Source organism: Protopterus annectens, chromosome 8.part1 (genome assembly GCF_019279795.1).
Source record: "Protopterus annectens isolate FY-2018-M chromosome 8.part1, PAN1.0, whole genome shotgun sequence".
Lineage (NCBI taxonomy): Eukaryota > Metazoa > Chordata > Ceratodontiformes > Protopteridae > Protopterus > Protopterus annectens.
The window spans coordinates 72,251,552-72,273,794 of NC_056742.1; the positions used below are offsets into that span (position 1 = coordinate 72,251,552).

The window sequence follows — 22,243 nt, forward strand, 5'->3', positions numbered from 1 at the left end:
CATACCTGTGGAAGCATGAAGGTGTTTATGTGAAATGGCAGTGGAGTTTTTAACTAGATTGTTTAATGAAATCTTGGAAAGTGAGAGGATGCCTGAGGAATGGAGAAAAAGTGTTTTGGTACCGATTTTTAAGAATAAGGGTGATGTGCAGATCTGTAGTAACTACAGAGGGATTAAATTGATCAGTCATAGCATGAAGTTATGGGAAAAAGTAGTGGAAGCTAGGTTAAGAAGGGAGGTGATGATTAGTGATCAGCAGTATGGTTTTATGTCAGGAAAGAGCACTACAGATGCGATGTTAGCTCTGACAGTGTTGATGGAGAAGTACAGAGAAGGCCAGAAGGGGTTGCATTGTGTCTTTGTGGACTTAGAGAAAGCATATGACAGGGTGCCTAGAGAGGAGTTGTGGTATTGTATGAGGAAGTCGGGAGTGTCAGAGAAGTATGTAAGAGTGGTACAGGATATGTACGAGGGTAGTGTGACAGCGGTGAGGTCTACAGTGGGAGTGACGGATGCATTTAAAGTGGAGGTGGGATTACATCAAGGATCAGCTCTGAGTCCCTTCTTATTTGCAATGGCGATGGACAGGTTGACAGGCGGTGGACTATGATGTTTGCAGATGACATTATGATCTTTAGTGAGAGTAGGGAACAGGTGGAGGAGACCCTGGAGAGATGGAGATATGCTCTAGAGAGAAGAGGAATGAAGGTCAGCATGACTAATACTGAATAAATGTGTGTGAATGAGAGGGAGGACAGAGGAATGGTGAGGATGCAGGGAGTAGAGGTGGCGAAGGTGGACGAGTTTAAATACTTGGGATCAACAGTTCAGAGTAATGGTGAGTGTGAAAGAGAGGTGATGAAGACAGTACAGACAGGATGGAGTGGGTGGAGAAGAGTGTCAGGAGTGATTTGTGACAGACGAGTACCAGTAAGAGAGAAAGGGAAAGTCTACTACAAGATGGTATTGAGACCAGCTATGTTATATGGGTTGGAGACAGTGGCACTCACAAAAAGGCAGGAGTCAGAGCTGGACGTGGCAGAGTTAAAGATGTTGAGATTTGCACTGGGTGTGACGAGGGTGGACAGGATTAGGAATAAGTATATTAGAGGGTCAGCCCAGGTTGGAAGGTTTGGAGATAAAGCCAGAGAGGCAAGATTACGTTGGTTTGGACATGTGCTGAAGAGGGATGCAGAGTATATTGGGAAGAAGATGCTAAGGATGAAGCTGCCAGGTAACAGGAAAAGAGGAAGATCTAAGATAAGGTTTATGGATGTGGTGAGAGAGGACATGCAGGTGGTTGGTGTGACTGAGCAAGATGCAGAGGACAGGAAGCAATGGAAACAGATGATCCTCTGTGGCGACCCCTAACGGGAGCAGCCGAAAGAAGTCTGTATTATACAACAGTGTTCCCTAACTCTAAGACTGAGATGTCTGAAGTTTCTCCAAGGTTTTCCAATGTATAATGCATCACATGTGCTGCACACAGCACAATACATACCACAGGTTCTATTACAAGTAAGCCTGCCTTCACTGAAAACAGTGACATTTATGTGTTCCAAACCACATTTGTAATTCCCACTATGTTTAATTGTAACAGTATGGAACAACACTGGCTTACTACAAAGTATTAAGGTTTTCCTTTTTTTTTTTTTTAAACCAGTGAAGATAGAGGAAAAGTGAAGATAGAGAAAAAGTTAAATTTTTTCATAATGTCCTTATTTACCAAAAATATTTTTCAAATGATTAATCAGCAACTTCATAAGTTTGGAAGTAGTTACTTCACATGCAGTTCAGAAGAACATTAAGGAGCAGAATCCAAATTCTCAAATGCCATAAAGCACTGTCTGGATAATTGACTTGCTCAAGGATACACAGTAGGCAAATGCAGGTGGAAAGAATAAACTCTGTACCACTAGAACAGGAAGCAGCTCATTGGTTGTTGAATATGCTGATCACATCATCACTAAATTGGTAGATGAATCTGTTTTTAGGATGGTTCGATATAGGCTAACCATTTAAGAAGCTACTCTCTCAAATATTTCTATAAAACACTTGCAGTTGCCTCTTCAATAAAAATATATTTTAGATTATCCAACCCAAATTTTAATATCTAATTTACTTAAAATCAATCTGACTAACATTTTCTTTAACATGGAAAAGGTGCACATGCTGTGAATATACATAACTGTTGCAAAAGGCAGTTTTGATTTAAAACAGCTGTGTCTTTTCATACATTATTTCCTCATTTAATAAATCTATAATAGTACTACATTCAAATAAACTTAAGAAAATCTAGTCTTAAACTAATGTCTTCATGCAATTGATTTATTACAGCCTCAGTTTATAAAAACTCAGAGAATTGTTAGCCAAATGAAGATGCTACTGAAGCATCCTTAGCCAAAATCCACATTCTATATGCAGATATCATTCTTAAACAGAAAGAAATTTTGTAGAATCAACTCCAAAAATATGCAGACAACCTTGATATCATCAATTGAAAATGTTGTAACATTAAAAAGAAAACTCGTATTCATACTAAAACCTCTATACTGTGGTATGGAATAATGTACAAGGAAGCCATCTCTACTGTAACTAATCAAATCCACATTTTTTTATTTACTTAAAAAATCCCAGGAATGTTTTATAAAGCACAGTGCATTCTAGGTGACATTATTTAAAAAGAAAATACCGAAATACAGACATTAGTCAACATGACCAAATCACCCAGAACCAATTTTTATGCCATCAAATGGCTTGCCCTGATTCTGAGTACAGTCCATGATCCATGTTCTCCTATCTAGAAGACACCGCCCACCAATGCTGTGGGTCTGCACAACTCCCCCACCCACCCCTGCACATTTTTTCAAAGATTTGTACAATGGGTTGTAACTGAGGGTTAAATACACTGAGTTTTCTGCATATGGGGTTAGTATCCGGTACCATCATTGTACCCTTAAAATAAAAATCTAAATTAAGCTTCCTATTGTATAATTTCAGATCTATTACAGCTTCATCTATAGTGGTATTTTTATTGGGAACAAAACACAGGCCTTTTTCAAACAAGTCTGCTACCAAATCACAAATTTCTGTTACTATATCTGTAGATTTTGAAATCACCATTTTTGTTATTAATAATACCATAGGGTAAAACTTCATACATCAATTCCTCATGTGAGAAGTGCTCCCCCTCGCTCTCCCCCATGGTTTCTTGTTGTTGTTGTAATAATTGTAGTTGTAATTGTAATACCTCTGTCCCCTCCTCTGCTTCCTGAGGTGCTCAGTGAGGCGCTTTCACAGCCCTTGATGGCCGCTTCTATGGATTTGCAGGCCTCTACCGAGACCCGTTCAGAGTCCAGTATACCGCAAGACTCTTCTTCGACTATGGAACCGGCGGATGTCTCTAACTTGGATGGGTCTGGAGCCTATGAGCAGGCACCGGCTTCTGAGGAAGTTCTTCGCACTACAGATGTTCGACACAAACCAACTACTTCAGTTCTGTCTAACACTACCAAGTTTCTAAGGCCAAGAGTATGTACTATGCCTAGAAAACAGACAACCAAAGTGCATGCAGCTCCCTTGCCACAAAATAAAATGCTTAGAATGGCAGAAGACCTTATTAAGCTGATTAGGGGAAGTCAGCCTTCCCCTGCTAAGAGAAAAAAGAGACCAGTCCCCAGCAGCTTCAACCGACCAAGAGTCTGATGACTCTGAGATTTCTAATTATAAAGACATGCCCTTATCTGCTTATGAGGATTCTAATGCAGAGGAATATATTCCTTCTGCCTCTCCTCCAGAGGATTTTTCTTTTGGTGAAACCTTGCATACTTTAAGAGAGTATTTCCACTGGGAATGCCAAGATTATCCTCAGTCTAAGAAGAGACAGAGAATTTCTAGACTTGCCACAACACAGGCCTCAGTCCTGGAAGTTGTTGATGATGTCTTTATGGAATCCAGTCTTACTCCTGATACCTTACCCCCTGCCCCTAGGAAACCAGACCGGTACTACAGAGTACCCAACTCTCACAAACTTCTTTTCAAAAATCCTACTGCTGACCAAGAGATCATTTCCCATGGGCCTAAGGGTATCAAGGCAACTACAGCTAAGAATCCCACCCCTTCAGACAGGGATTCCAAAGCTTTGGACAGATGGGGTAAGAAAGTATATACCTCTGCAACTCTTGCCATTAGGGCTTTGAATTGTCAATTTCACATGCAGAAGTACCAACAACATATTACGGAACCTGTTAAGCAAAAAATAGCTACCTTTACAGACTGTGCAGAAAATAAAGAATTGCAAGAGCTTATGCATTTTGCAAACCAAGTCAGCAAGCATACATTGCAGTGTGGCTGTGACACACTAGAAGAATCTTGCAGGGTAGCAGTCACTGGTTCTGTATTGAGAAAGCATGCTTGGCTTAAGGAGCAGACCTTGCCAGATCATGTCAAATCCAAGTTATTAGACCCTCCTTTGAACAAGGACAATCTGTTTGGCACCAAAGCAGAATAGATTCTTAAAAAGATGGAAGAAAAATCTAAATCTATGCAAACAGTCAAAGAATTCCTGCAAGTACAGCCTCCTAGAGTCAGTAGGCATTGTCCCTCGAAACACTGGTCCTTTCCAGCTCCCTCAAGGCCATCTCAAACTAGACCCAGGGGAAACAGACCACCCAGACTACAGTCTCAGGATGTGCAGAGATCTAAGCACTGGAGTGCCTCCACCTCTAAAGCAGGGAGTGCTAAACCACCCTCTTTAGGAAAGAATTCCCAATGACTGCTCAACTCCACTCCCCTCCTCTGCCCAACTGCTTGTGCCCCTAGGGGGAAAACAAGCCCTTCATGCAAAAAAATGGATTCCCATCACCAAAGACCTATGGGTCCTCAACATTGTATCCCAGGGGTACACATTTTACTTCCACTCACTGTCAACCCCAAAAGGGTTCCCAGACCTCCCTCTAAACCAGTGGGCAGAGGCTCAAAACCAAGTCCAATCCCTGATCTCTATCACGGCAATTCAACCTGTTCCTGCAGAACAGATAGGTCAAGGGTTCTATTCCAGACTTTTCCTGGTACCCAGAAAAGAGGGCACTTGGTGCCTAATCCTAGATCTTTCCATTCTCAACACCTTCCTGGTGGTACCAAAATTCAAAATGCTCACCCTGCAGCAGCTTCTACCTATGCTAGCCAAGGATGCCTGGTTAGTCACCCTAAACTTAAAAGAAGCCTATCTGCACATCCCTATAAGGGAGTCATGCAGAAAATATCTATGCTTCAGGGCAGAATCTATGCATTACCAGTTCTCTGCACTTTTCTTTGGCTTATCCACGGCTCCCAGAGTATTCACAAAATGCCTGGCCCCAGCCATTGCTTACTGCAGAGAGAAATATTCAAATTTACCCATACTTGGATGACTGCCTGATTCAGGCAGACAGTCAGGAAATGCTGTTGCAGCACCTGACATTTGTAAAAAACCTTCTAACCTCCCTGGGGTACACCATCAATGAAAAGAAATCAAAACTAGTCCCCAGTCAAAACATTGTATTCCTGGGAGCAAGCTTGGACACCGCATCCCAGATGACATTCCTCACTCCAGAAAAACAAGCCTATCTGACAGGCTATTTTACTCAAATGACCACCAGAACCCAGATATCCGTAAGGAAACTTTTGCAGGCCCTAGGGTTCATGGCCTCATGCACCCTACTAATTCCAAATGCCAGACTGCATATGAGGAAACTTCAGTGGTACTTAAAAAGTCTTTGGTGCCAACATTCTCAGGATCTGGAAACTGTCATTCCCATAATACCCTGTCTAAGGACAGAGTTCATTTGGTGGGCAGCAGCATGCAACCTCATCAAGGGTCTGCCCTTTACCCAACCCCATGCCGTTCGGACCCTAACCACAGACACACCAGACTATGCCTGAGGGACACACATGGACAGCAAGTACATTCAGGACCATGGGAGCCCAAATCAAATGCATCTGAACATCAACCAGAAATAGAAGCTAGCTGCAGTTATGTGGTACATCAACAAGCAGGGAGGAACCCACTCTTACCCACTCTGCAGCCTAGCCATGGCCCTGTGGAACACGGCCTTGGACATGCAGGTCCATCTGCAAGCTCAATTCCTGCCAGACAGACAAAACTCACTGGCAGACGATTTAAGCAGAAATCTCCTAGACCCACACGAGTGGCAACTAGAGCCCAGAACCTTCAACCTTCTAATTCAGAAATTGGGGACCACAGAGGTGAATCTTTTTGCCTCCCCCTACAATCACCAGCTCAGCACATTCTGCACTAGGACACCTCACAGCAGGGCCTGGAAAGTGGATGCCCTTTCCTTCCAGTGGGTAAATCTCTCTATCTACGCCTTTCCCCCTCTGCCCCTCCTCTCAAGAATATTGCTCAAGATAAGATAGGACAGACCAAGGACAATTCTGATTGCCCCAGACTGGCTACGCCAACACTGGTACCCACACCCACGAAGCTCGTCACCAGTGCCACCCTGGCACCTACACCAGAACCCAACCCTTCTCTCCCAGCAGGGGGGACAGATCTTGCATCTGCAACTGCAAACCCTAAATCTTGCAGCCTGGCTTATTCCTTGAATTCTCCCCCAGTAAACAGCCTAAGCAAGCAGGGGCTGGATGTCATCCTTGAAGCCAGAAGACACAGTACAAGGAAATCCTATGCTGATAAGTAGAAAAGGTACTGTTCCTGGATTCAATCTAAAGGAGAGGACACAACCCTGCCCTCCCTGCCTCTATTCCTGGATTACTTAGCAGATCTACTCCACAAAGAGCCATGCCTCTGCCATTTCGGCTCATTACAACACTGAGCCACCTCTCTTCTCTCACCCTCTTATCAAACAGTTCCTGAGAGGAGCAAACAACTTAAGGCCGCCAAGGAGAACACCCACCCCTGCTTGGGACCTTAACTTTGTACTGGAAAAGCTCACGCTATCCCCTTTTGAGCCTGCAGCATCAGCAGAGCTAAAATTCCTCTCTTGGAAAACAGCCTTGCTTCTGGCCATCACTTCAGCTAGAAGAGTGTCTGAGCTACAAGCACTTATGGCTCTGGAACCCTTCATTATTTTCCATGCTGACAGGGTTTCCCTCAGGACTAACCATTCCTTTATGCCTAAAGTGGTGTCCAGTACGGCTCTCTATCAATCCATCCACTTGCCTACCTTCTTCCCTAATCCTCAAAATAAAGGGGAAAGGATCCTGCACTCCATGGACGTGCACAGACAGCTCAGATTCTACACTGACAGGACTAAGCCCTTCAGAGAATCTGACCAGTTACTAGTCAGCTTTGAAACAAGGCAGAGGGCAAGGCCATTTCAAAGCAAACAGTTTCAAAATGGATAGCACATTGCATCCATTTCTGCTACAAGCACCATGGGGACCAACCCCTCAAGGGGTAAGAACACATTCTACTAGGGCAACTTCTACCTCTACAGCATTCCTCAGGGGAGTCCCTACCAGGGACATCCTGGAAGCTGCTACCTGGAGTTCTGTTCACACTTTCACCAAGCATTACCACTTGCCTGTCTTTTCCAAATCCAGGGCAGGTTTTGCAACAGCAGTCCTACAAGGCATTCTAGCCAGCCTTAACACTTCATGACTGCCTAAACCCGTCTTCACTGTTGCAGTCCTGGTTTCCCTCCCTCCAGCCCCCTGGTTTCTCTCTCTCTCTCTCTAAACTTTCTATGTCTTTTACTACCCTCCCCCCTTTCAGGGACATTGGTATTTACTTTTTACTGGTGATGTTTTTCCCCACCATAACTTAGCTCCCTATTGGGGGGCTCCTGACATTTGGGGCAAGAAAAACTGATGTGATGGCATTGGCTGCCTGTTTTTATACCCCTGACAACCTGACATCAGTCCTGGAGCGACAGCAACCGACGCAGAAATACTAAGTTTCTGGTATTCGGGCCGACTGAGGGCTACCTGCACGCAGATAACCCATGACTGCAACAATGAATGCACTCGAACATCTACATTCATGGTAAGTGTACACAACTGTACTTTTTATTCTTTCCTTTGCCAATATTCCAACCTGAGACATGAACGTATTTTAACTATCAAAACATTAATGGAAATTGTGTGTGTGTGTGTGTGTGTGTGTGTGTGTGTGTGTGTGTGTGTGTGTGTGTGTGTGTGTGTGTATCTATATATATATATATATATATATATATATATATATATATATATATATATCTATATTATTTTTAGAGATATATATTTTTTAACAGTTTTAAGATTTTCTAGAGATTATTTAAACATACTGCATAATGAACTGAAAGTTTTCAATAACAGTGGAATGTTTTATAATTAATGACATATGTATTTTGGTTCACTAAGGAAATGATGTCATTAATTGCACTAACTGGGTTGTGTATATAAGGGTGGGGTTGTTAGCGACATGATATTTTGATGAAGTTTCTCATCTGAGATGAAAGCACTTAGTTAAACTTTTTGTGTGGATTCCTGGCTTCTTTCTTGTGGCTTTTGCCAGTTTATGTGGTCGTGGTGTTTCACATATCTGGGTAGGTTATCTCAGCCAACTAAATTTGGGAGGTGGACAAGTCCAGAAGTCAAAGAAGTATGGTCCTAGCAAAGTCTGATTCAGATATAAAGAAGAAATCAAGCTTATAGTACTTTGTAAAAGTATGTTCAGAGAAACAAGCAAAAGCTGCTCGAATACTTCTAGAATCCAACCCTTTCCAAAATGCCATAGATGAAGCCAAGGCCCTGGTAGAGTGGGCCTTGATCCTGCCTGGAATCGTTTTGTTATGGTGAGTATAACAAAAGGGAATATCCTGAGACAACCATTTGGAAATTGTCTGTTTTGACACAGGTTGTCCCTGCTTATCTTCACAAGAAATGAACAACTGATCCAAACACCTGAAAGATTTAGATCCATCAAGATAGTACCAGAGTTGCTAGAGGACATGCAAGGTATTTTTAGGTTCAGGAAAGAAAATAGGGAGAAGAATAGTTTGGGTTAAAGTAAGCTCTGATACAACTTTAGGCACAAAAGAAGGATTAGTTCTCAAAGAAACCTTTGTCCCTATGGAAAATGAAATAGGACTGACTCGCCATAAGAGCTTGCAAATCAGATACCCTTCTTGCAGACGTCAAAACAAGTAGTAAAACCATTTTCTATGCCAATAAACTCAAGTCAGACAGATTAGCTGGTTCAAATGGAGCAATTGTTAACTTCTCTAACAAAAAAGTAAGATCTCAAAGAGGTGTCACTGATTTTTTTGGTGGCCTCTAATGCAAAACGCCTTTCAAGTATGTTTTGAGATGAGACTGTACTGAATGGGAAGGCTCCATGGACAGTCATGCTGGAATGGCCAACAGATGAACCTTGACAGAGGAATAAGAAAGGCCAATGGATAGGAAGTCACACACATACTGTACAACCGGAGAACAACTAGCTCTGAATGGGTGCTGGCTATGTTGCTAGCAAGAACTAGAAAACCTTTCCCCTTTGTTAATATATGGTTTTCTAGTAGCAGGCTTTCTTGCTTCCATTAGTACTTGATTAACATCCTCAGTAAATAGGTGCCTAAAAGGAATTAATATCCTATCACCCAGAGAGTTAATTGAAGATGTCTGAGGTCAGGGTGTATCTAACATCCCTGCTCTTGTACGAGTAAATTCAGTCTGAGGAAGCTTGTGGTAACGGACACTGGTCACTTCCACAAGAAGGGAAAACCATGGGTGCCTGGGCTAGAAGCGAGTCACCATAATTATTTTGGGGGTTCCTTCAGAATCTTCAGAAGTGGAAAGGCATACAGGAACATTCCTGTCCAAGTAGAACAAAGATAACCGTCTTCCATGCCTTCTTGCACGGAGTCCTGGAACAGAAACTTGTCAGTTGATTCTTCAGAGAAGAAGCAAACAGGTCTATCTCAGGAACTCCCCCAGATGGATAAAATCTTGGAAGACCCACTGATCTAGTTTCCATTTGTGAGCATCTACCCTTTTCCTGCTCAGCATGTCTGCCACGCAATTTTGCTCTGATGGAATGTGGGATGCCTGCAGTGTGAGACTGTGCTGTAAAAGTATGTCCCACGCTAACTAGTCTACAAAGTGGGTAAGACCTAGTTCACCCTTGTTTACTGATGTACCACATGACTGTGGTATCATCTGTAACCATTTGAAGAGGTCCTAGGGACCAAAGATGGTTCAAGGAGTTGACTGCCTTGACCACAGCAAGCATCTCCTTGATATGTGCTTATGCCACGCCTTGGTGTCCCACAGTCCCTGTACTTTTATCCCTCTAGAAACTGCTCTACAAACAAAGTCCAAAGTGTCTGTGATGAGGGACTGTTTTAGAGACTAGAGGGATAAGAGGAGACCTGGATTTAAGGAAATCTGTTGTCTCCACCAAACTATTTCTCTTCTAACAAACCCCAGCAATTGGATTTAAAAAGACAAATGGTACTGATGCGGGACCAGAGAGATTTCAAATACCATTGTATCTCTCTCACATGGGGTCTTGCCAGGGATATCATGAAAATAAATTTGGTAAAATATCATTGGGGTATTTTAGAAAAACAAATTCCTTAATATAAGAGCAAATGAGTATCCCATGTTTTCTTATTCGAAAGGTAGAAGTATAAGATATTTTTTGGTGCATGGCAAGTTTCAGCTGCCTGTAAGTCATAGGAGTTTGGAGGTAGGTGCAACAGGTACTTTCCCTTGTGGAAAGTGCAGTTGTTGCCAATATGTAGCAAAAGTTATGACAAAATTAATGAAATGTATTTTACATGTAAAGGGAGATTTTCCTGTGACAGTACTGGAATAGTTTATGGTTTGAAATGTCCCTGTGGTAAGGTAGTATACATAGGGGAAAGTAAAAGAAGTTTCAAACAAAGGTTGAAGGAACATGTTAGGGATGTTAAGAAGGGCAAAGAAGAAAGTCCTGTTGCATCACATTTTAAAGAATGTCATAGTGGAAATATACAAGACTTGCAAGCTACAATTTTGGGGTTAGTACAACAAATGTATGACTGATATTAAAAGACAACTTTGGAAGTTAGAATCTACTTTAATTATGAAGTTTAACACTTTAATTCCATATGGAGTGAATCAAGAATGCCATTGGAAATGTTTTCTTTAATTAATTTAAGTCTATGATTGGTTAATTGTTTGTCAATCATGCTATTTAAAGATAGAATATGTGAAGTAGGGATATACTCTGTAAAGGCTGAGGAGCCTGCATTTTATGCTTTGTATTTGCTGTTAACCAGATTTTATTGGATCCAGTGTGTGCTTAGTTTACCTGTTTTGTGGGACTATATTGTGGATCTACTACTGGACTGGACTATATTTTAATACAAAATATAAAGGTAATCACTGGTTTCTTTCCTTGTGTGGTGGTAGGTTGTAAAATAACATCCAGAAGTCTAGTCGGCTCAACCAGTGCAACCCCCCCCCCCCCCAAGCCCTTCCTTTGAAGAGGAAACAAAATAAAGGATGTGCCTTCTACTAGCACACCAACCAGATAGCCAAATGCACAACTTGCCCTCACTCCAATTCCCCAATCCACCCTAGCCATTCAGGTCCTATTTATGTGGCTTGCCCCAGCACTTCCTCTGTTTCATTAAAACAAATAAATAAAAGAATTTCTCATGGTTTTAAACTACATCAAACTGCTTGCAACAAATGTAGCAAACAATTTCTACAGTTTACACCCTGCCTGCACAGAGCTCTATGGCAACCGTTTTAGTTTAACATTTTTTTCTTCTTATAAACTGTAGCAAACTGATTGCTGCAAATGCTGCATGCAGCTACAGCATTCAGATCTTATAAAAAAAGATTTTTTTTTACTTTTAAACTAAAGCAAACTGCTTGTTGCTACAGTTTACACCACACCCAGTGCATTACAGTGCTGTAGCTTGACAGCAAATTCAATGCCGGCACTTAAAAGCTGGTATTGCATTAGAGATAGAGATCAGCTGATTGTGGCCATTCAACACTTTGCATCTGGGGCAGTTGTCCCTCTTGTCCTGCACTAGATATCCCACTGGTGATATCATTTTGAATTTGGGCACTATCACAAACAGGTTTAGGAAAGAAAAACACAACTAGTCTCCAAGCAATTTCTTTCTTTGGCAGTAGGAGCATCTTTGAATAAAAACCCTTCCCCACCTAGAAAGGAGAAAATGGTTCTATCACTCTTTGGGACAGCATTTGATGAGGAACAGGTGGAAACAAGAGAGTCTGATCTGCAGAATGAGTAATGACCACCTGGAAAGGAGGAATTTCCACCCACTGACATCTTTAACCTTGAAGAATTGTTTTTTAGAACCCACTTGTCTGAAGAAAATCTGTTGCAAAAGAGAAAAATGGAGATTCAGACTTTCTAGAAGAAAAAAAGGAACCAGGGTGGGAGGGGGTCACAAGGTCTCTTGAACAGGCATTCAAACTTGTTGAACTGTACGTGGTTTTGGGAGGTTCGAAACTACTTTTTGTAACCCCCTTGCCACTTTTTAAATGTCCATTTATCTGAAATTTGTCTAGACTGTTTATTCTGTTTTTTTTTTTTTTTGCCAGAACTGGATGAGGAGACAGAAAATCCCTTGGACAATTTAGAAATGTAGAACTGAAAAATCTTAAGAGATTCCCTGGATCAGCTTGCCCCCTTTATCACACTTTTTGACCACCTCTGTAGCAGAGGGGCTAAACACTAAATTTCTATCTAAGGAGGAATTTAATATCTCATTTTTAACATCTGGCAGGTACTGAGAATGCATCCATGCAAATCTCCTCAAAACAGTACTAGTGGCCATAGCCCTGGAATAAGTATCACAGTCATATACAGATTGCAAACAATAAGTAGTGACCTGTGTAACTGAAGAAACTACATTTTTAATGCAGATTTTTCCTCACAAGAAGAAACTGCAGCTAAAACATTCCTCATACTTTCACAATTTGTCAGGACAAACTAACAAATGACCCTCAAAATTCAAAATTGCAGTAGTTTACCTTTTATTTTCCCCATACCTAGCAATAATTTTCCCATCCTTATCAGAAAGAGTAGTACTGGAATTAACTAGGTGCTCAGCATCAGTGGGATCAACTAAAGCTACAGGGTGCTGGGTTAGGTTTGGTAATCGTTTATAAAAATTTAAAAGTCTGAGGAACTTTATACATCCTATCTGCCATTTTAGGGATAGCAAGCTGACTATTAGGAAAACTGCAGGCAGTAACATACATATCCCTCTAAAGCAGACAGAACAGGAGGAATGTGTGTAGGTTCTGGATCATCCTTATGTGACAACACATAGTATTTCCTGAGGGACTGAGAAACCTCACTGTTCTCCCACTGAAAACATTGGCACATTCTGGCAATAATCTCAGAGAAAGAGAACTCCCCCCTCCCCCACAAGGAGAATCAGAAACTGAGCTCTCTTCAGAGTCTAAATCAGAAATCTGAGGAAAAAAATCCTGTATCCTTCCCTGCATCTTCCTGTTCAGATTCAGAATCTTGAATCTCTTCAGGAAAAGAAGCCCTCTTTCTTTTACCAGAAACTAATTTAGAAGTATCAATAGAGTGAATTAAACCCCGAGTCAGTCCCAGTAAACTACTCCTATCCAAAGAAATTTGAGGAGGAGTAGATAAGTGTTTGGTTTTGTTTCTTTTTGATAGGAAAAATGTATTTATTTATTTATTTGGTTTGATTACCGGGGAGGTCCACTGGGCTAGGGGTCCCGTTTTCAGTGGAGGCCCGGGGAGAAAAGCTCCACAGAACAAAGTTTATTTAGATACACATTTTTCAAAGATAGTAAAAAATACATACAGTATGGTTCATTCTCCAAGAAATAAACAATCAATACAATTACAATTTAGTTCAAGAGATAAATGAGAATACAGTATAATAGCTAGAAGTAATATTTAGTTATGAGTACAAATTAGTAATTGAGAGTGAGGTTAGGAAGGTGAGAGGTTAGCCAGGAGTGAAGGGGGAGGAGAGTTTGAGAGGTAAGGGTGGAAGAGTGCAGTTGCATTTCCTGTTTAGGTAGAGGTAGGAATGAAGTTGAGATTTGAAGTTATTGTGGTTGTAGCAGGTCCTTAGAAAGGAGGGCAGGGCATTCCATTTTTTTGCTAGAGTAAAGGATAAGAGAAGCTGGCCAGCTGAGCGCTTAGGTTTATGAATGGTGATCAGGTTTTGGTGAGAAGATCTAAGAGGTCTGAGGGGGGGAATATGGTTGCAGTATGTTGGATAGTGCGGGGCTGTTTGAGGGTTGGAATAATAATTTGTGGACTGTGGTTAATTGATGAAAGTCTAGTAGGTTGGGTAGTTCAAGCCAGTTTAAGGAGTGAAAGGAATTGCAATGGTGAGAGGAGGATTTGGCACTGGTGGCAAATCTGGAAATTTTGTTGTAGCATATTTCCAGTTTGGAGGCAAGTGTGGAAGATAAGTTAGTGAGCAGGGGAGAGCCATACATGAGAGAGGGAAGGAGATAGGTAGAGGCGAGAGTTGGTCTGGAGGAAGGAGAGAGGAAGTGGTTGTTTCTGTAAAGTAGGCCAAGTTTTATGTGAGTTTTTTTTGATGTTTAGCTGGATTTTTGTTTGTGTCTTTCGGCTTTTCCTGGTTAGGGGTCGCCACAGCGGAACTCCGGTCCACTAATGATTGGTAATTGATTTTTACGTGCCGAGTTACCAACCCTGACACACAACCTTCAACGAAGGTACGCCCATTCACGCATGTCTCCACGCAGAAGACACGCTAGCTGAGAGTCAAACCAGACAGTGTCTTTACTGTGAGGCGACAACGCTACCGCAGCACCACCACTTGGATATGGGAGTTAAATTTTAGCTGATTGTCAATAGTGACACCAAGAAGTTTGGCAGAGGGTACGATCTCTATTGGGGAGTTGTTAAGGCTGGTAATATGAAGACAGTTTACATCAAGAGGGGATGATTTAGAGGGGGAGAATAGAAGGATCTTGGTTTTACTGGCATTAAGAGAGAGGTGATTTAGGAGCATCCAGTTTTCAGTGGTAAAGAAGGCATTTTGAGTCAGAGATTGGTGCTCTGCTAGGTTAGTGGCGCAGCAAATCAAAGTGGAATCGTCGGCGTATTGTACAATTTTGGAGTTAGGAATGACTTTATGGAAGTCGTTAATAAAGATATTGAATAGCAAAGGGCCTAGTATGGAACCTTGGGCTACTCCAGTGGGAGTAGGAAGGAAAGAGGACGTGGCTTGGCCCCATTTCACTGCCTGGGATCTGTTTGAAAGATAACTGGAGAACCAAGAAAGGGTTTTTTGGGAAAGGTTAAGATTAGAGAGATGATTTAAAAGGTGGGTATGGGAGATGGTATCAAAAGCTTTGGATAGGTCCAGCAGGACAGAAGATACCAAATTACCAGAGTCACGGGCTGAATTGACAGAATGTAAGGAGGAGAGAAGGACGGAGTTAGTACTGTGTCCTGGGCAGAAGCCGTGTTGGGTAGGGGAGAGTAACTGGTACTTGGTAAGGAATGGTAAGAGCTGTAAGTGGATACATTTTTCAAGAATTTTGGAGATAGGGGAGAGGATGGCTATGGGGCGGAAGTTGGAAACATTGTTATTTTTGACACCCTTGTGGAGTGGAAGAATATATGCAGTTCGCCATAGTTTGGGAAAGTAAGATTCAAGTACAGATCTATTGATCAGGATGCTGATAGGCAGAGCAATAGCATCTGAATCTATTTTTAAGAAGGAGGATGGAATGCTGTCAGGGGCATTGCAGCAAGGCTTTAGTTTGTAAAGGAGTTTCTTTATTAGATTGGTGGAGATGGGTTTAAGTTCAAAATTAGGTTGGGAAGGGGAGGAAGGGGAGGAGGGTTATTATTGGTAAAAGTCTTAGTAAGCTCAGCTATGGAAGAGGTGAAGAAGGTATTGAATATTGCGGCAATTTCTGAGTCAGATTTGCTGGTGTCAGGACAGGGGTTGTTTTTGTTCCAGTCCTGAGGAGGGAATTAATAGAGTTCCAGAATTGTTTGGGATTTTTAGCATGATTTTCTTGTAGTTTGACGTAGTAAGACTTTTTGTCTCTAATGACTTGTTTTCTGGCTAGGTTTCTCAACTGTTTATATTTGAGTAATGTTTCGGGTTGTTTATTGCGGAGGTAGATTTTCCAGGTTTTATCCCTTTGTAGCATAATGTTTTTTCTGTCTTTAGTGAGCCATTGAGAGGTTTTAGTTTTAATTATTTTATTTCTTATTGGAGCTAGGGAGTTAAGAACTGTTAAGAATGTTGAATTAAAGTAGTCAACGGCTTTGTCTAGAGCTAGTATTTTTAGGGGGTTCCAGTTAGTTAGCTTAAGGGAATCAGCGAAAGTAGTGGGGTTAAAGTTAGGTTGCGAGTATGAATGTACTGATGGAAGTGTGAGGAAGAGGGAGCAGCTCGAATGGTGAAGGCAGGGAGGTGGTCTCCTAGAGAGTCGGGAATGACTCCTGATTTTATGATTTTGTTAGGATGAGATACTAGGATCCACTCAAGAATGGAGCCAGGGGGGTTGGTTTTATTAGGTCTAGTTATGGAGTTGGTAAGTTGAGTAAAGGTGAATAGGTTAATTATTGATGTGGGATTAGGGTTGTTGATTTTTCCCCGGTCAATATTTACGTCTCCTAGGATGTAGGTTTCTAGCTTAATATTGGAGGAGGTCCAGGAAAGAATGTCTTCTAGGGTATTGGTGTTGTTACCAGGAGGAATGTAGAGGGAGATGATACAGATGCTTTTATGGGTGTTTAGTTTTAGTAGGCCAATGACAAGTTCAGCATTTAAGAAAGAAGGGATATGGTTAGGATATGGCGTGATGGACAAGTGGTTAGAGTAGATTAAAGCTACACCACCACCTCTTTTACTTGGGCGGTCGGATTGGAGAGAGTGAAATCCAGGGGGAAGGAATTCAGAGTCACTTATATGAGGTTTTAGCCAGGTTTCAGAGATGGCTATTATGTCTGGTTGGTTATGATTGAGCCAAGCATGGAGGAGGGTTATTTTATGTAGTAGGCTTTGGGCATTGATGGTGAGGAATTTGAGGTTTTTATTTGGGGATTTGTTGCTGGAGCTAGGGAGGTATGTTGGAGAGGAGTTGGGACCAGGATTGGGGTGGATGTCACTGGCTACGTTAAGGAAAGAGGTGTGGGGAGTAAGTTTATTATGCTTGGATTTGGGTAGAGGAGTCTGGTAGAGTTTAAGTTTGAGTTTGTAGTCATTAGTGGAGTTTGGGAACAGTTTTATTTTTAAGAGAAGGATAGGCTGGGAGGGAACTAAAGAGGCTGAGATATTGTGATAATGGGATGTAAGGATGTTGTGAGAAGGAATAGGGGAAGGGAGTAAGTAACAATCAGTATTAGCAGGTTGCATGGTAAAGAGGTAGTAGAAGGAAGGGTAATGATAAGGATTGAAGGAGGAGGGAGGGGCGTGTTAGTTGGAGATGAAAGAGAAGTAGAAGAGTGTAAAGTGATATTTGCTGGGTAGGGGGAGTGGCAATGAGAGTCAGGTGGACTGGCGGAAGGGGTGGGGGAGAGGAGTAAGAGGATTGGTTGGGGAGTGGGAGGGATTAGCAGGAGGGGGAATAAATGTAGGACCACTGGGGGTGGGTGGGAATTGGGGGCAGGGTAGGGAAGCGGAGTGAGCCCGCAGGGCGAACAGAGCGGGAAGAGCCAAGAAATGGTGAGTGAGTGTCAGGACAGGTTGGGCTGGGAACAATCAGCTGTGTAGATAGTTGGGCAAGTAGGCCAAAATGGGTCCATCTGTGATACTAATGGCAGAAGCTGCTTCCCCGGGATGGGCACAGCATTCTGACAACAGGGAAACCTTCCCTGTTTCCTCTCCCAGGACCGACAAGAGTGGCTCTACCTTTCCCAGGACCGACAAGAGTGGCTCTACCTTTCCCACTGACGGGAAACCCAACAGCTGCAGAGGACATGGCTAACACCCAGTCCATAGTGGCTATAGGTGCTACACCAAAGGGAACAGGGGTAAAAGATGAATGGTCTGGGGTACAACAAATGGCCACAGCAGAGTCATCTGTGGCTGAGTAAAATTGCTAACCTGCTGAGATGGCAAAGGCTGCTTGCTTAGTTTTTTCTTTTTGTGGCTACAAAAAAGACCGGCCATGGGACTGGTAGCCTGTTCCATGTTCAAGCCGAAAATGATGCATCTTTCCTGTGGAAGACAAGCAGCAGTTGCCAGTAAAAGCTACCAGTTCACAAAAGTTAGTAAAAAGCACTTTTAAAACAATATTCCATCTTGAAAAAAGAAAAATAAGCACAATTTCTCCACAGAAAAAGTATTGTCAGTTACTTTCACTACTTCTAAACTGACAGAAAAGAGTCCTCTATTTAAAAGTATATTACAGTCTCAACACAGTGCATTAAAACACAACACTCCTAGCTTTAAAATAATTTTCCTGAAGAAGAAAGCAATACAATTTCTACAAAATTTAGAAAATGGAATGATTTTTCCCCAAAGGGAGCTTATTTGTCTAGTAAAGGAAAGTACAAGCCCACCATCAATCCTTGAAAGCCTCAGAACAGCATACTCTATGGCAGCAGTAAAGCTTTGAAGGACTCTACAACCAAACTTGTCTTTTAGTCAGCTCAGCTTGAGCTGCTTGACAGTTTGGGTGCATGGAGGCTGTCCGGTTGTTACATCATTGACAGGATACTAACCCATATAGCTAAGGCTACTGCAGCAGTGATCAATATGATGAACAACTGACAATTGTCAGTTAGTCAGGGGGTACAGTGCACAGTGTTAAACACACACAAAAGGAATTCAGTTATATGTATTACGTTGATGTGAACATATACATGCATATCTGACATAGATTTCTTTTAGCTTGAGGTCACTCATTTTAAGAAAACAGATAATATAAAGCAGACTGCAATGCTACTTCACAGTGAATACAATACAGTTATATGCAGAACATTTGTTATAGATGCATACCTGAACAGGAAGGATCCTATACAGAATACTGACAATCACTTCTTGGTATACATTCATTCGTCTAAGGATGTTAATTGTAGTTCTGGATTCAGTTTTGTTGTCATACATCAATTCATACAGACCTAGGAATAAAGACAGAAAATAAAAAAGAAAGTCATTTCCAGCAAGAAATTCACTTTCTTACTATAAATAAGTGGCAATGAGAGGTATTAAGCAGTTCTAAACACAGAAAGAATATCATACAAAAGTATTCTGAGCAGGGCTAATCAGTGTAAATGAATTTAACTACAAGACACTGCTGAACATGCACTGCTACTTTTGCATAGAGAATTAACACAATGAGCTGCATTTCCTGTGGTACAGGGTTTGATTCCCTCAGCCCTCATTTGTCTATGTGACCTTCAGCAAGTCACCTAACCAGAGAGTGCTTGGGGCAATGGGGAATTTAGGCTAGATTCTTAAAAGATCCTCTGACCTACAAGTCTAGTAACTATAAACACACAGCCAGAGGGGTGCTGTGATGTAAAAGTTCATTATTCCTGTAATGCTGTATTCCACATACAAAATGGGAAAGAAAAGAACGACAAATTAATTTTTGCCCATATATTTGTTCACTGGTCAGTCAGATTGCTAGGAAAAACTGATTGTTTACTTCATTAACTGTTTAGAAATTACTTTGGGATACTGCTTGAAAAAATAAGATAAGTTTACACAGTTCTATAAAACACACAATACAAGTACCCCAAAGAATTCCAAAATATTACATTAGCCAGCAAACATCAGCAGAGGCAAGGTGTCTATTTGCAAGTATGGTGAACAATTTTAAGAAATAACCTTTGGTCAGCCGTGAGAGGGGTTGGAAAAAAGTAGTTATGCAAGACACAAGACAGTGGAGTCTAGTTGTTCTTGAATGCCATATTGTGTTTGTTTTTCCAGTTAAGGAAACTGATTTTGGACATCCATGCATTATTACACGATCTGGACATATTGGGCACTTGCACATAGTACAGCTTATTACAGAAAACATCAATTTCATCCTTTGGTATTTGCTGCTAGCATGCTATTGCTGAATTTATTGTTTACATTTAGTTAATTAATTATTTTGGAAATGGGAAATTCTGAAGAGCAAATGCCTTAATGGCCATCATTTTCATAGGTTCATAGGTTGATACTAGGCTATCTGCCCTAGGGCATTTATAAGCCTAGCCAGAGTGTGTTTGGCTTTCGCCACCCTTTTAGATTAGTTGACTGTGCCTCTGTAGAGTAGGTCACAGAAGGTAGCCGTTTTAAGGTTAGTTTACTGTACCTCTGTCAAGCAGGGACACAGAAGAGATCCCAGGGGTAAACTTACGATCTCCCATCCACTCATCAAGATTTCTCTTGAAGAGGGTCAGTGAGGGGCTCTGTCTAACATGGTTTGGGATTTTGTTCCAGAGTGAGGGGAGCCTTTGGGATATGAATCTGTCCCTCCAGCATGTCCTATTTATTTCTGTGCTGAGGTTAAAGTCCCTGGAGCGTGTAGCTCTAAGGGATTTGGATTTCCTGAGGTGAAGCATGTCCATTAATTCTGGGTTGGACATGGCTTTATACGTCAGACACAGATCGCCTCTCAGTAGGCGGTATGCAACTGAGTAGAGCTGGAGTCTCTTTAGCCGAGCTGCATAGGGCATCTGTTTGAGCCCCTTGATCCTCTTGGTGAAATGCTTTTGGGGTCTTTCCAGTTGCTGCAGGTGTCGGGTAAGGTACATCCCAAACTGGGCATTGTACTCAATTATGGGCCTGATAAGTGATGAGTAGAGGGGTACAATGACCTCTCTTGATCTAGATGTGAACCCTTTCGTGATAAGGTGGGCTATATAGAAGGTCTTTCTAACCACTTTGGCAACATAATTGTCAAAGGAGAGATTGCTATCTACTTGGGTCCCCAAGTCCCTAATTACTTCTTCCGTACTTAATGGATTACCACCTATGTGGTAATTTGTGGGCACTTTGTTTTTCCCAAAGGGGATGACTATGCACTTTTTGGCATTTAGCTTTAGGCCATGGCTCTGGCACCAGTTATCTGTCTCTGTGAGACCCTTTTGGAGGATGCTTGTGTCAGCCGGAGAGTCGATAACGGCACCCAGTTTGCAGTCATCTGCGAACTTGGTCAGCCATAGTCCACCCGTGTTAGCCTGTACCTCAGAGAAATATATACCGAACAAGAGAGGTCCCAGGACTGAGCCTTGTGGGACGCCACTTGTAACTGGTTTAGAGTCTGACATGGCACCTGCTATTCTGACCATGTGGGTTCTATCCCTGAGCCAGTTTGCAACCCATCTTGTGACATAGGGGTTGATATTTAAGATGGTGAGCTTATTTATGATGCCCGAGTGCGATATTGTGTTGAAGGCTTTTGCGAGGTCCAGGTAGGCTGTGTGGACTACCTTCCCTTCATCTATGGCTTTGGTAACTGTTTCAAAGAAGTCGACCAGGTTCAAGAGGCAAGATCTGCCCTTAACAAAGCCGAATTGGGTAGGATCCAGTGTCTGGAGGTTCCCAATGTCTTTGTTTATGATTTCCATGATGATACGCACCATAGCTTTGCAGACCAGGCTAGTCAGGCTTATAGGGTGATAGTTTCCGGGGTCTGTTGTGGCACCACCTTTGTGGAGTGGGACCACTGTTGCTGTACGCCATTCCTTGGGTACATATCCTGTAGTAAGGCTGAGATTGAACAGTGACTTTATATGAGGGTTTAGTTCTTCTTGCAGCTCGTGTAAGATGCAGCCTGGGACACCGTCTGGTCCCACTGCTGCTGTGTTTTTTGCTTTGGAGAGGGCAGCTCTCACCTGTGCATCTGTGATCTCAGGAAGGCTACACTCTGTTGGGATACACATTTGCTCTTTTGGGGGAGAAGGGGGGGGAGAAGTTTGCAGTGAACCTTTCTGCCAGGATGTTGGCAATGTCTGTGGGTTCAGTGTATTTTTTGTCATTTTGCACTAACTCAGAGCATATCTGGGAGTTGCCTCCCAGGTTTCTGACATGACTAAAGAAGGCCTTGTGATTATCTTTAGTGTCTTGTGCAATTTTTCTTTCAAAGCTGGCCTTAGATGATTTTATGAGGGATCATAGTTTCTTGCTAGTACTGATCAGAGACGCCTTCCCTTTTTGGGATTTTGCTCTATCATGTCGTAGCTTTCTCCTTCTGTTGTATAGCTTATTTATGGCCGGGGTCCACAAGACTTGGTTTTATTTGGGTTTTGATTTATTTTTATACCATTTGGTTTCTGAAAAGT

At 42.0% G+C, this 22,243-nt stretch overlaps 1 protein-coding gene across 3 annotated transcripts in view; it reads right to left on the reverse strand.

Annotated features, from left to right (window-relative positions):
* DPY19L3 (dpy-19 like C-mannosyltransferase 3) overlaps nucleotides 1-22,243 on the reverse strand; it is a 1,004,768-nt gene that overhangs the window by 641,934 nt on the left and 340,591 nt on the right. For all 3 annotated transcript variants that reach the window (XM_044081679.1, XM_044081680.1, XR_006366062.1), the window contains exon 5: nucleotides 18,966-19,087. In XM_044081679.1, coding sequence (XP_043937614.1) covers nucleotides 18,966-19,087 — 122 coding nt within the window. The remainder of the gene's footprint in view (nucleotides 1-18,965; nucleotides 19,088-22,243) is intronic.